Source organism: Sardina pilchardus, chromosome 5, assembly GCF_963854185.1.
Source record: "Sardina pilchardus chromosome 5, fSarPil1.1, whole genome shotgun sequence".
Taxonomy (NCBI): Eukaryota; Metazoa; Chordata; class Actinopteri; order Clupeiformes; family Clupeidae; genus Sardina; species Sardina pilchardus.
In genome coordinates this window covers 34,926,878-34,940,159 of record NC_084998.1, presented here as the reverse complement: position 1 = coordinate 34,940,159, position 13,282 = coordinate 34,926,878, and the positions used below count along the sequence as shown (strand labels likewise).

At 41.2% G+C, this 13,282-nt stretch overlaps 1 protein-coding gene across 1 annotated transcript in view; it reads right to left on the bottom strand.

The window, feature by feature from the left end:
- ubr1 (ubiquitin protein ligase E3 component n-recognin 1) overlaps window positions 1–12,388 on the bottom strand; it is a 144,131-nt gene extending 131,743 nt beyond the window's left edge. The window contains exon 1 of the mRNA XM_062537372.1: window positions 12,278–12,388. Within this exon, the coding sequence (XP_062393356.1) occupies window positions 12,278–12,322 (45 nt within the window). The 5' untranslated portion in view covers window positions 12,323–12,388. The remainder of the gene's footprint in view (window positions 1–12,277) is intronic.
- Window positions 12,389–13,282: the final 894 nt, after the last annotated feature.

The window sequence follows — 13,282 nt, the reverse complement described above, 5'->3', positions numbered from 1 at the left end:
CAAATTTGGTGGGCTTGTGCGTTATTGCTATCGATAGTCAGAGATAGAGCTCTGGCCTAGGGTGTGGCTTAGGAACTCTATAGCGCCACCTAGCGTGTTGTCTTTTGTGGTTGACACATACATTCAGGAAAATTGACCAAATTTGGTGGGCATGTGTGTTGCTCATGCACATGCCCACCAACACGCACATGTTGCTTTGTTAGATTCCGAAATGTCACATGTCTCCGCACCGCAGGTGCTCGGGCCCGCCATCGCCGCTTGCGGCTATATTTAGGGCCCGAGCACCGAGGTGCGGCCACTGAAAGTGGCTGCACCGTAGGTGCAAGGCCCTATTGTTTTTGCTCAGATTATTAGGGCCCGAGCACCGAGGTGCGGCCACTGAAAGTGGCTGCACCGTAGGTGCAAGGCCCTATTGTTTTTGCTCAGATTATTATTATTATTATTATTATTATTATAGTTTTTTCCTCCTTACCTGTCCCACGGCCTTTTGGCCCTTTTTCACCAACTTGGCATGCTCTAAAACTCTTGAAATTTGGCAGATACGTGTGGAATTGGTAAAACTACTCAGAGACTGAGCTCTGGCCTAGGGTGTGGCTCAGGGACTCTATAGCGCCACCTATCGCGCTCTCTGTTGTGGTTGACACACGCATTCACGAAAATGGCCCAGATTTGGTGGGCATGTGTGTTCTATTAATCTGAACAACTTTTACATTTATACTCTATAGTAAATATTAGAAGAATTTGAGTTATGATTATGATTATGATTTTTGCACATCATGTATTTTGAAACACTCCTCCTAGACGGTTTATCGAAATCATGTCATTTCAGCAGTAAAATGATCGTGAGGGGTTGCCCAAGAGAAATTGCGACCAGATTTTTGAATTTCAAAAGTATATTGAAATGGCGAAGGTTTGAATTATGGCGTCTTATTAAAGAAACAGGAAGTTGGTGTTATAGGCAGAAAACAGTGACTAATTTGGTTGTAATTTGGCAGCTACATGTGGAATTGCTACTGCTACTCTGAGACAGAGCGCTGGCCTAAGGTGTGGCTTAAGGACTCTATAGCGCCACCTAGCAGCACGTTGTCTGTTGTGGTTGACACATACATCCACGAAAATGAACCAAATTTGGTGGACTTGTGTGTTATTGCTACTGCCAGTCAGACAGAGCTTTGGCCCAAGGTGTGGCATAGGGACTCTATAGCGCCACCTAGCACATTGTTTGTTGTGGTTGACACATACAGTACATTGAAGAAAATGAACCAAATTTGGTGGGCTTGTGTGTTATTGCTATCACTAGTCAGAGACAGAGCTCTGGCCTAGGGTGTGGCTTAGGGATTCTATAGCGCCAACTTGTGTATAGTTTGTTGAGGTTGACACATAATTCACGAAAATGAACCAAATTTAGTGGACTTTTTTCGTATTGCTATCGCTAGTCAGAGACGGAGCTCAGGCCTAGGGTGTGGCTTAGGGACTCTATAGCGCCACCTAGCGTGTTGTCTCTTGTGGTTGACACATACATTCACGAAAATTAACCACATTTAGTGGGCATGTGTGTTGCTCATGCACATGCACACCAACCCACACATGTTGCTTTGATAGATTCCGAAATGTCACGGGTCCGCACCGCAGGTGCTCGGGCCCGCCATCGCCGCTTGCGGCTATATTTAAGTTTGTATTTACAGTTTTACATGTTATCCATGTTTTACAATACGTTGATTTAACTGTATTGTACTGTAATTATTGTCACTGGCACTTAAATGGGTTTAGTTTTGGAGCCATATTTTGGATTTGGAATGAATACCTCGTTATGCATGATTTGTTTTGGTTGTTTAAAAATGCATTTTTTTTTTTATCAGATTCATCGATTAATCGATCGATAAACTGCTAGATTAATCGATTACAAAAAGAATCGATAGCTGCAGCCCTACTACTTTCTATTGGATGATGCATTAATTTCCCTGCTCAGTACAGTTAGCTATGAAGCCATTGTTATATCAGATCATAGCCCAGTTAGTATGGCACTTTGCTTCCCGGATCATGTCTTTCCGCAGTGTGTGTGGCGCTTAAACCCACGTCTACTCTCAAATAAACATTTTGTGAACTATCTAGCTGTCCAAATTGATTTCTTTTTACAAACTAGTGACTCTCCAGAGATAAGCAGATGCACATTATGGGAGACTATGAAGGCGTACATTAGAGGTATTATCATTTCGTATACAGCTAGTGAGAATAAGAGATTATCAGCACGCCAAACTGAATTGCTTGAGAAAATCCAGCACCACCTGAGCTCTTCAAGGAGAGGCTCCTTTTGCAAACAGAATACGACATCATGTCAGCCAGTCAGGCTCAGGATTTACATCTACGATCCCGTTGTGAGCATTACGAGCATGGTGAGTGTGCAGGCAAGTTATTGAGTCATCAGCTAAGAAAATCTGAATCTGAAAATCTAATTAGAGAAATAGCAATGCCTGATGGGAAGGTCACCTGTGATCAGAGGACAATGAACAGCCAATTTATGCAATTTTATAAGGACTTTGCAATTTGCAAAACTTTGCAATGCAATTTTATAAGGACACTTTGGACTCTGCCACCGACAGCACAATAACCCAGTGGTTAGATGCTCTGGAGTTGAAAGGTGTTGAGGAAACGGATAGTCTAGCTCTTGATCAACCCATCTCTGTAGAGGAAATTCTTAATGCAATCACACGTCTGAAATCTGGTAAAGCCCCAGGACCAGACAATTTTCCCGTCGAATTTTATAAGACATTTGCAGCGAAGTTAGCACCCTTTTTACTAGAAGTGTTTGGTGAGTGTTTTGAGAATAAAACTCTGCCCACAACGATGGCCCAAGCTACAATATCTGTACTTCTTAAGAAAGAAAGACCCTTCCAAATGCGAATCCTATAGACCAGTGGTTCTCAAACTTTTCCCAATGAGTACCACCTCAGAAAACATTTGTCTCTCCAAGTACCACCATTATTAGTAGCATTAAGAAATGTTAAATAAATTTCACTACAATGCGTATCTAATAAACAGAGGGCCATTTTTATTCCAAACATTTAGCCTTTTTATTATTTACTGTTATTCAAAGCCACAACTGCACTTACACACTTGATACTCATCGAGTGACAATGTTAATAACTGTGATGTTACTGCACTAAAACTGCACTGAAGGTCATATGAGCCCGACGGACGCAAAGTGCGTCAAAAAACACACCCATTCTTCTCTGTTACATTGCTCCGCGATTATTCGTCACAGCGAGATGAGACCTATATTGCATGAAAGAGCAGAACCGGGGCTTTCCAACGAAACTAGATACTTGTCTGTTCGATCAAGTATGAAAATAAAATTAAAGTTAAATCAAAGTATATCTTATTTACAGTCTATATTGCTCTGCGTTCACCCGCGTATCCAGGACTCTCGCTTAAATTACTCGCGAATCCATCGCACAGATATGACACGCATATCAAATGAAAGAGGATAAACAGAGCTTTCCATTGATACCAAAGACATCGATCCTTTTGTGTTATAAAAACAGACGAAGTGACAAACTAATAATAATGTCATAGCTTTGGCTACCATTACTCTCGTTTGATTTAGCCTACTCGTGAAATCGCTATCAGAGAGATATGGAACGCATGTCGGATGAAAGAGGAGAGCTAGAGCTATCCATAGATACCAAATACAACCTACTAGGCCATAAAACCAACGAAGTGACAGCAAAATAATAACTTCATTTACCTCCTCCCTTCGCTTGCCATCACTGTGCAGTTTAGCTATCGCTCACGTTAAATCTCGGAAACTCCCGGCGTACCACTAGAGGAAGCCCGCGTACCACCAGTGGTACGCGTACCACAGTTTGAGAACCACTGCTATAGACCATTGAGTCTACTAGGGTGTGATTATAAAATTCTTACAAAGATATTAGCTTCTAGACTGGAGTCAGTCTTGCCTAAATTTATACATACTGATCAGACAGGGTTTGTGGTTGGTAGACATTTATTCAGTAATGTGCGAAGAATGCTCAATCTGCTCTATACATCTGAGTTATCACCTTCTCCAGAAATACTTGTCTTACTGGATGCGCAGAAGGCGTTTGATCGCGTTGAGCACAATTATCTATATAAGGTGCTTGACAAGTTTGGTTTTGGCCCAGCTTTTCAGACTTGGATTAAAGTGTTATATTCTGCTCCTCAGGCAGCTGTCCGAACCAATAGAATTCTGTCTGACTACTTCCCCATCTGTAGAGGAACCAGACAAGGTTGTCCATTGTCCCCTCTTCTTTTCGATATTGCTATTGAGCCACTTGCAACTGCTCTTAGGAGCTCACCTGAAGTCTTTGGTATAGTAAGGGGGGGTATTACACATAAGGTATCATTATATGCTGATGACTCAGTGCTTTTTCTATCAAACCCAAGCGCCTCTATTCCAGCTGTGTTGCAAATTATTGCAGACTTGGGCAAGATTTCTGGCTATAGAGTCAATTTGACAAAAAGCTTGATTTTCCCCATGAACAAACAGTCTAGGCTGATGTCTCTGGGCTCATATCCATTCCGAGTGGTGCGCGACAGCTTTACTTATCTGGGTATCATAGTGACAGTAACTATAAGGATTTATATAACAAGAATCTTAAACCCTTGATAGATAAAACTAAAAGTGACCTGTCCCGTTGGTCAACCTTACCCTTTTCTCTGGCTGGGCGTATTAATTCTGTCAAAATGACTGTCTTACCCAAGTTTCTGTTTTTGTTTCAAACACTACCTGTATTCATTCCCAAATTATATTTTAAAGATCTAGATCAGGCTATATCCTCCTTTATCTGGAATAAGGCCGTCCCACGGATTAGGAAAGGATTTTTGCAAAGACACAAGAATGATGGAGGCCTCAGTCTTCCAAATTTTATTAATTCTTACTGGGCCACTAATGTGCACAAGATTCTATTTTGGATGTCCCCCTCAGAAAGCCAGCCTATAATGGGCATTGATGGAACAAGATGCAAGTTCTCCAATACATTTAGCTACGTTGGTATGCGCTCCACTGCCTCACAGTAAAAAGCATCTCACCAACAATCCAATTGTGAGTGCCACTCTCAAAATCTGGTCCCAGTTCAGGATGCATTTTAAGCACAGAACTAGCCTATCAGCCTGCCCAATTACAGCAAACCCTTGCTTCCCACCATCTATGATGGACCCAGTATTTCGGACATGGTCTGAAAGGGGGCTGGGTTGTGTTCATGACTTTTTTTCTAATGGTATTCATCACCTTTCAGCAAATGGTACAACATTACTCAATTCCACAGTCACATTTCTTCAGGTACTTGCAGGTTAGAAACTATGTTAAAAAAAACTTTTCTTCATTCCCAACTTTACCAGCTCGAGTTTGGATCGACGAATGCCTTGACTATGACCCATCTGGGAAAGGGTTAGTTTCTAGATTGTATTACACAATTCAAGCTATAGACACACCCTCCCTCAACCACATTAAGGAGCAGTGGCAAGAGGAATTAGGAAGAGAAATCCTTGATGTGAATTGGCAATATGCTATACAGAAGATACACTCTTCTTCCATTCGTATCAGGCATGGGGTACTGCAGTTTAAGATCTGCCATAGACTCCACCTGTCAAGAGCAAAACTGGCTAAGATATATGCTGGTTCCAATCCAACATATCTTAGGTGCCATCAGGAGGCAGGAACGCTGTATCATATGTTTTGGGCTTGCTCTAAGCTCCGTCCATTTTGGTCTGCAATTTTTGATGCATACACACAGGTTTTTGATAAAGATGTAGACCCCGATCCCATGATTGGTATTTTTGGGATTGCGCCTTTAGGCTCTTTACTCACAACCGCTCAATCAGAAGTATTAGCCTGTTCATCTCTGCTGGCTAAACGACTCATCCTCTTCAACTGGAAATCAGCTAACCCACCATCATTTGGACGCTGGGTGACTGATGTTATGGCACATCTTAAATTAGAAAGAATGAGATGCTCCCTTGGTGGCTCAGATAAAAAAAATTAAAAAGTGTGGCAGCCATTTATAGAACATATAGAAAATAACTTTAGACCTAGCATATAAATGTATATTTATGCCCTGCACCTCCCCCCTCCCCCTTCTTGTTCTTTTTGCTTCTTCTCTCTATATTTAATTGTACTATTTCCTGGTATTTTATCTATTTTATTTTATTTTCATATATTGATTTCAATGTATATTGTAACATTTGTTAGTATTGGTTTCCATCACTTAAAATGTTGACCTTGTAAATATTGCTTGGAAACTTATGCAATAACCCAATAAAAATAATTTCAATAATAAAATCATGCATGATACCAATGAATCATTTTATAGGACACGGAATGAATAATTTAATTAGTCTGTTAACCGAGCTTAAAACAGCTTAGGGCTCATATGGTTAACTAATGTCTCTAATGTTATTACATTGCATGTAAATGCAATGTACTGTTATCCCTGTTCTTATTATTATTATCGGGATAATTATTCTTCTTCCGACCAATAATAACGCTAAAACCACTTAACCGTTTGACGTCATTCAAGCACTCCTACAAAGATCTTGTAACGGAGATTTGACGATTGTATTTTTGACATTTGTGAACTTCATACTTGTTGAGATATTTACGATAAAAGAGTTTAAAATTCCCATAGAGTTTACATTGAGACCCTTTGGCGGCAAAGATGGATTGTTACGTCAGTGCTCAGCTGTCAGTAATCAAGGCTCTGTGATCCAAACTAAAGCCATGCCACTGCTGCAACCTGAATGTTATGTCTACTCATTAAGCTGTAGCTGCAAACAGCTATGAAAACATTCTACCATGCCATAGCTGCTGTAAACCAGGACGTTATCGTCTTGTCTCCTGTTAGGCTACTCATTACTTGATTTGTTTATATCGTTACAGTAACCGGTTTGCTCTCGGTAACGTTATCAACAGCTAAAGACAATCTAACCTAACGTCAACGTAAATCTAACACTGTATTTAGCAAACGACAACCAAACTTGCTCCAGGCTAGGTTTAACGTCGGGTAGGCTGCAAGGGCTTTTAGCCATCTCGACAGAGCAGCCTACGCGACACCGATCTTCACCCAGCGTTTTAAGTGAAGTTAATAAATGAAGAGTTATTTTCCAAAATACTGTCCACAATTTTAATGCATTTTCATGAATCACTTTTTAAATGTGGGTTTCCAAGTAATTTCAGTGGAACTGTAATTGGGTTATTGTTATTCATCTATTCTTATTGTGTCATACTGTATGTTGTCTTTTTAACTAATACAATGTTTTACACAGCAACCTTTTTACATTTACATGCAATGGTAATTCCTTCCATGGAATTACATTTTCTAGTTCAGGTAGTTGTCACTTCAAAGAAATTACACTGCTCCGTTTAAAATGTTACCTTAGCTAGGCGGCTAGCTAGCTAGCTAGCAACCAGACAGTAACCAGCAGCAGCATGGTCTGATATTAAGTTATTTTCTTAACAAATCCATACACAAAAAATTACACTACTAGGCTTGAAATGATCGGAAGAACTTACAGATTATGACAAAATATTCCAAAATACCGTCAACAAATCCAGAAAGCCATAATGACCAATTTATTGATAACATTCCACAAGTCTCCCATAGACATTAATGCAGCGAGGGCTTACTCTGGTCTGTATAAATGGGGATTCCCTCCCAACTAGTGATGTGTCGGTCGCGAACGAATCAGTTCTATCGAACGGGTCTTTAAAAAGAACGACCTGAACTAGTTCACGTTACACTTTTTCTTCGTTCGTCTCTTCATTCGTGCCTTCGTTGCTGTGTCCACATCAACCTACTGCTGCTGTGCCAAACCAATCATAAATGTTGTCTGTACTGATTCTAAGACGTTCTCATCGAATTAGTCAATGAGAGGCAGGAAAGCATAGCAACCGTTTCCATGAAAGAAAACAAATGTATTTCGCGAGTGGCAGAAACTTGGTTGCTAGCTATATTAGCAGAGTGTTAACGTGGGGTAATGAAGGATCTTTGATATTAGTGGTGGATTGTACATGGCCATGGTAGTTCAAAACCATACAAATAGCTACAACTTCAACTTCATATGTGCACTTTTAATCAACAGTGACTACGTGTATGTCAAAACATGAGCTACTAACGTTCATCGTTCATCTCGTTCATAGCTCACTAGCTTGCAGCAGGCAAGGTGCAGGTCTCTGGTTCAGTCAGTCACTCGTTCTTGCCTTGTTGGCTGTACAGCAGATGCTCTTTTTATGGCTCTGTTGCCTAAATGGGGGCTTGAAACCGTTTTATTAATATACTCTAGGCCCGGGTCGGTACATGTATTCGTATCGAACTGATTTCGGTACGGGGGTCACGGTTCGGCACGCGCATTGCCACGCAGAATACTTCGTTACAGAAGTTTAATATTGCTCTGAACGCGGAACTGTTATTTCGCAAGAGTTTCCTTCAGGACCTATTTAACTACTGCCACCTGTAAGCTCTGATTGGTCCGTGCGTGTAAACATGGCTATTGATTGGTCTAGGCAAACAATCTCTGGTCTAGGTAGCAATCTCCACCTCTTAATACAAACTGTACTCTGTGGGAAGGTAGCCTAACATTGTTCGTTTGATGTTGCGAGAGAGTGCTAACCATGGCGAGTGGCGAAGAGTTAGAAGACCCACCATCATCATTGAAGTCAATAGTGTGGGATAACTTCGGGTTCCCCGTGATATATAATAGCGATGGAGAGCGGGTGGTTGACAAAACAAGGACCGTCTGCCGTCGTTGTTCGACAGGTTTCAATTACTCGAGTGGGAACACTTCAAACATGCTAGCACATATCAAGCGACACCACCCAGATATCCCTGTCACCGGGACGAGACGGAAGAAAACTGTTCAATTACGTCTCCCAAATGTCTTACAACAGCCCCTTGACACGAGTACATCCAGAGCAAAGAAAATCACGGAAGCCATTGGAATTTACGTCGCATCTTCTATGCGCCCATATTCCACGGGAGAAGAGGCAGGATTCAGATATCTACTACATGTGCTTGAACCCCGCTACACTCCTCCTTCCCGCAAAAGTGTAAGGGAATCGGTAGTGCCAGCACTGTATAACAGAACGAGAGGCATTGTGGAACAGGAATTAAAAGCGGCACATTCGGTTGCACTCACTACGGATTCGTGGACTTCTCGGGCAACCGAGAGTTTCCTGACTGTCACTGCTCACTGCTGTTTTTTTGAAGAAAAACCTTAAAATTGAATAAAGCTGTACAGTTGGTGATGGCAAATGCAGATGTTAATGTTAAAATGTTAAATTGAATGAGCACAATACACACAGCTGAACATAGCTGATTAATGTGAAATGCAAAAATGTTATGTTGTGATCTGTGAGGCCTACAGCTCATGTTCACTGAGCTATGTGAATGTAAAAGGGCACTTGTGTATTGTAAGCTTATGTTAAAGGCCATGTGTGGCACTGATGCACCCATCAATATATTCCTTTCATGTCAATATATGACAATGTGGTGCTTGTTCACTTGTTTTACAGAAAGTTGCAGCTATCTCAGCTGGGAATTTAAATAATAAAAAGCTGCATTTGAGGATAAAAAGCTGCCTTTTGATCATGTTTTTTTTCCTGCACTGTACCGAAAATGTACCGAACCGTAGGGTCCAAAACCGAGGTACGTACCGAACCGTGACATTTTTGTACCGATCCACCCCTAATATACACGTTCTGCCAAGCCTTTAATGCTTGTCAGAATATTGGATTGTTTATTTATTAATCAACACGTTTTTTAAAATAATAGCTGATCTAGCCATAATCTAGCCTACTTTATCCAGCCAACCTTCAGTGTCAATTTAATGTCAAGGCATACAACAGTGCTAGGCTGTTGTGTTGTCAAAGAGTACACATAATATATTTGCCTTTAACTGCTGACCGTTTGTACGATCGTTTGTGAACGAGGAGCTGAGAACTGTTCATTCCATGATTCACCGCTGAATTAATTATACCGGAAATACAACTGAACGAACGTACGAACGAACTATAAGAACGAATCATCTTGGTGAACTGAACGACGCGAACTGTGTCATCACCGCGAACGATAAAATCCATCACTACTCCCAACCCCCTTGCAATAATACAGGCTTGGGCAACATACGGCCCGCGGGCTTTCCCTGACCGGCCCGCGTAAGGTCCGTGAAAAAACAGCAGTCAAGCCCCTAGCATAGAGATAATGCACGCAAATCACCATCGTTGCTTTTATTTTGAAAGTGACTGCTATTTTTACGCCCATACGTCTGTGCGTGTGTGGATGCATACGACGTGAACACCCTCACCGATGTGCTGGTGAATAACGTTTTGCGTCGATAAATGCAGTTGTCTTTACATCGGCGCAAAAACCCTCCGAGTTGTGTCTCCGGTGTCTGCGTCGCCGACCACCGCAGTAGTCAGAATGCTGCGGCTGATTGGTGGCGATAGGAAGTGTTGATTTCAAAACAGTACTGACAGATAGACAGTTTAAAATCGGATAACAACGTCATTGTAACCAAAATATGTTTTTATCTGATATGAGTTTATCTGCAAAGCTTTTGTCAGCGAATTAGTAGCCTACTGTAGTATAGCCTACTACCCACAGGTTGCTTGAAGCAGCCGGCTGAACACACAGGGCGAGTTTGACCAATCACAGTCTTTTGTATAAAGTTAAAGCAAACACATAGCCTTAATTCTCAAAATTCGTTCGTGAATGTTGATTAACTAGCCTACTATTTTCTGCTCCACATTTTCATAGTCTAATTCTGTAGAGTTAATTTAAAAGATGGTCTTTGACAAATTGCTTGAAATAATGGTGGCACAGGGATAAGTTTGTAGGCTACCTACTGACTCCATCACATTTTCATGGCCTAGCATTAGAAGCTTTTTTTATTTGTATACTGAAAAACAACATGTCAATGTCAAACAATTACTTTATTTTAAATACTGGACATATAGGCTATGATTGCCGTTTTTACTTGGTCTCCCTCACCATTTCATCTCTACTCTTACTAGTAGGCCTAGTAACCAAAACCATACGATTTACTTAATGTTGTACAAGAACAGAATAGAATTGAACAGAACTGAGGTCAGACTTGAGTTTGGCGTTTTGGGTCCGGCCCTCCGCAACAGTCCCAGTGTCTCATGTGGCCCCTTGGCTAAATTAGTTGCCCACCCCTGCAATAATAGAACGCGGAAATGGTCGGACGTTGGGCCCTCTCGCTCCGCTTTAACCCTCTCTGGTAGGTTGATGTGGACAGCAAGGAAGGCACGAACGAAGGGACGAACGAAGAAAAAGTGTAACGGCAAACTAGTTCAGGTCGTTCTTTTTAAAGACCCGTTCGAAAGAACTGATTTGTTCGCGACCGACACATCACTACCTGGCACTGCCAGTCGTGAACAAAAATAGGCGCCAACTAAGAGTAAAAATAAGCATGAACACTTTTCGTATTGTATTGCACTTTCTTGTTGAATTCGGTGCGTAAAGGCCTTTACATTAAAACTACTTGGGTGCTAATACAATTTAAGCTACCTCTTGGCAACATGAAACGTGTCTACTTTATCTTAGACTTTTTTATAGTTATCGTTATCGTTCTTGGTGTGAACGCCGACGGCCCTTTTCAGAGCGATTTTGAGAACGATAAAAAGCTAACAGCCAATCAGAACCCATAATAGCCATCACATTCATTAACATGAGGAGAGACTTTTCTTATCGTTGGCCAGTGTGGACGCTTTTATTGTTATGGTTATAGTTATAGTTATCGTTATCGTTCTTGGTGTGAACGGCCCTTTAGACTAATAAGGTGATCTGGTGAAAAGAAAATCGTTCGTTTACTAGACGCTTTGACTACAGCAAAATAGATCAAACTGATAAATGTGTCTGCGTTTAGGTTCATAACGTTAGTGGGGGGGGGATAACGTTAATGGCGCATGCTGCGTTTTAAGGTATAGCCCCTGGTACAACCTTAATGGTCAATACAATAGGATAAAAGTAACGTTAGTGTATCTATATTGAGAATTCACGTTAGTACAGGAGTTAATTTAACGTTAGGTGACCAACCAATGTAACGTCGTTAGCACTCGACACTGTTAGCGTAGCGTCATCTGCAATACAGACCAGGATAACGAGATCGAAGGCACCTCGAACTATCAGCAGCTGACGCACTTGCACAGAGGACAGTATAATGTAAAATATCCGTATACGAGCATAAGACATCAAAAGCGCATCTTCTAAGACAGATAATGTACCTTGCTAAGCTCCAGGGCGTTCGATATTTTTTCATCTTCCGCCATGTTCCTTCTGCCGTAAACTGTTTCTAGCCTACTGCAAAGTGCGGTGGAGGGACTATTTTTACGACGATCATAGGCTACACCACCAAAAGGGGGCAAAGAGAGTTGCGACACTCTTTGAAGTCGCCGCCGCGCGGTCACGTGGTTCATGTACGCTACTACAACAGTTCTAAACAGCCCTGGCGCTGCCATGTTATTTCTATGGGATAGACAGCAATGATAACGGGAAACATCGAAACAAACCAAACACGAGTTCAATTTGAAGTGCTATGACGTGGGTTAGCATGTTTACATTAGTAGCCTACCCATGACATATTGCAAGTTTAATTGCTCTGCAAACATCGTTCTGAAATATAGCCTAGCTGACACTGCCATTTAGCCTACCTCTGGGCATCAGCTCCATTCCTGGTTCCGTAATTTGCCTGTTTGTCGTCATGAATACATTTATTGTTGAAATGTATGTATTTTGTATCCAATGTTACCGTGGGTATTTGAGATGTTCAGTGTCCTCTCCAGTTATTTTGATGAGATGAAGGTGGCCACCCTAACTAGGCCTACCACACACACAGCCTTCAATTTTAAGAGTAGGCTAGGCCTAAGCCATAAACATCTAGCAAATAATAAAGGGCAACCAGTAACAGCTTACGTTAAAAGTTAGATCAATGCAGTCAATCTGTTAATTCGTTTATTTTACTAATCATTTTAAGGAATAGCCTAAATATGGCCACCACACAGCCTAGTAATATTTTAAGACTTAGCCATAAACATATAAAAATGCATAAACAAAGAACAATAAATAACAGCCAAAATGTTAAAAGTGTGTATCTTCGAAATTAAGTTTGTTCAACAGTTTGTTCAGGACACCCACTGTTTCGATAACATTGTAACTCAATAGCAATCAACTGTTTCAAGAAAGCACTGAGTTTTCAATACATTTGTTTATTACATTTTCAATGTGTGTAA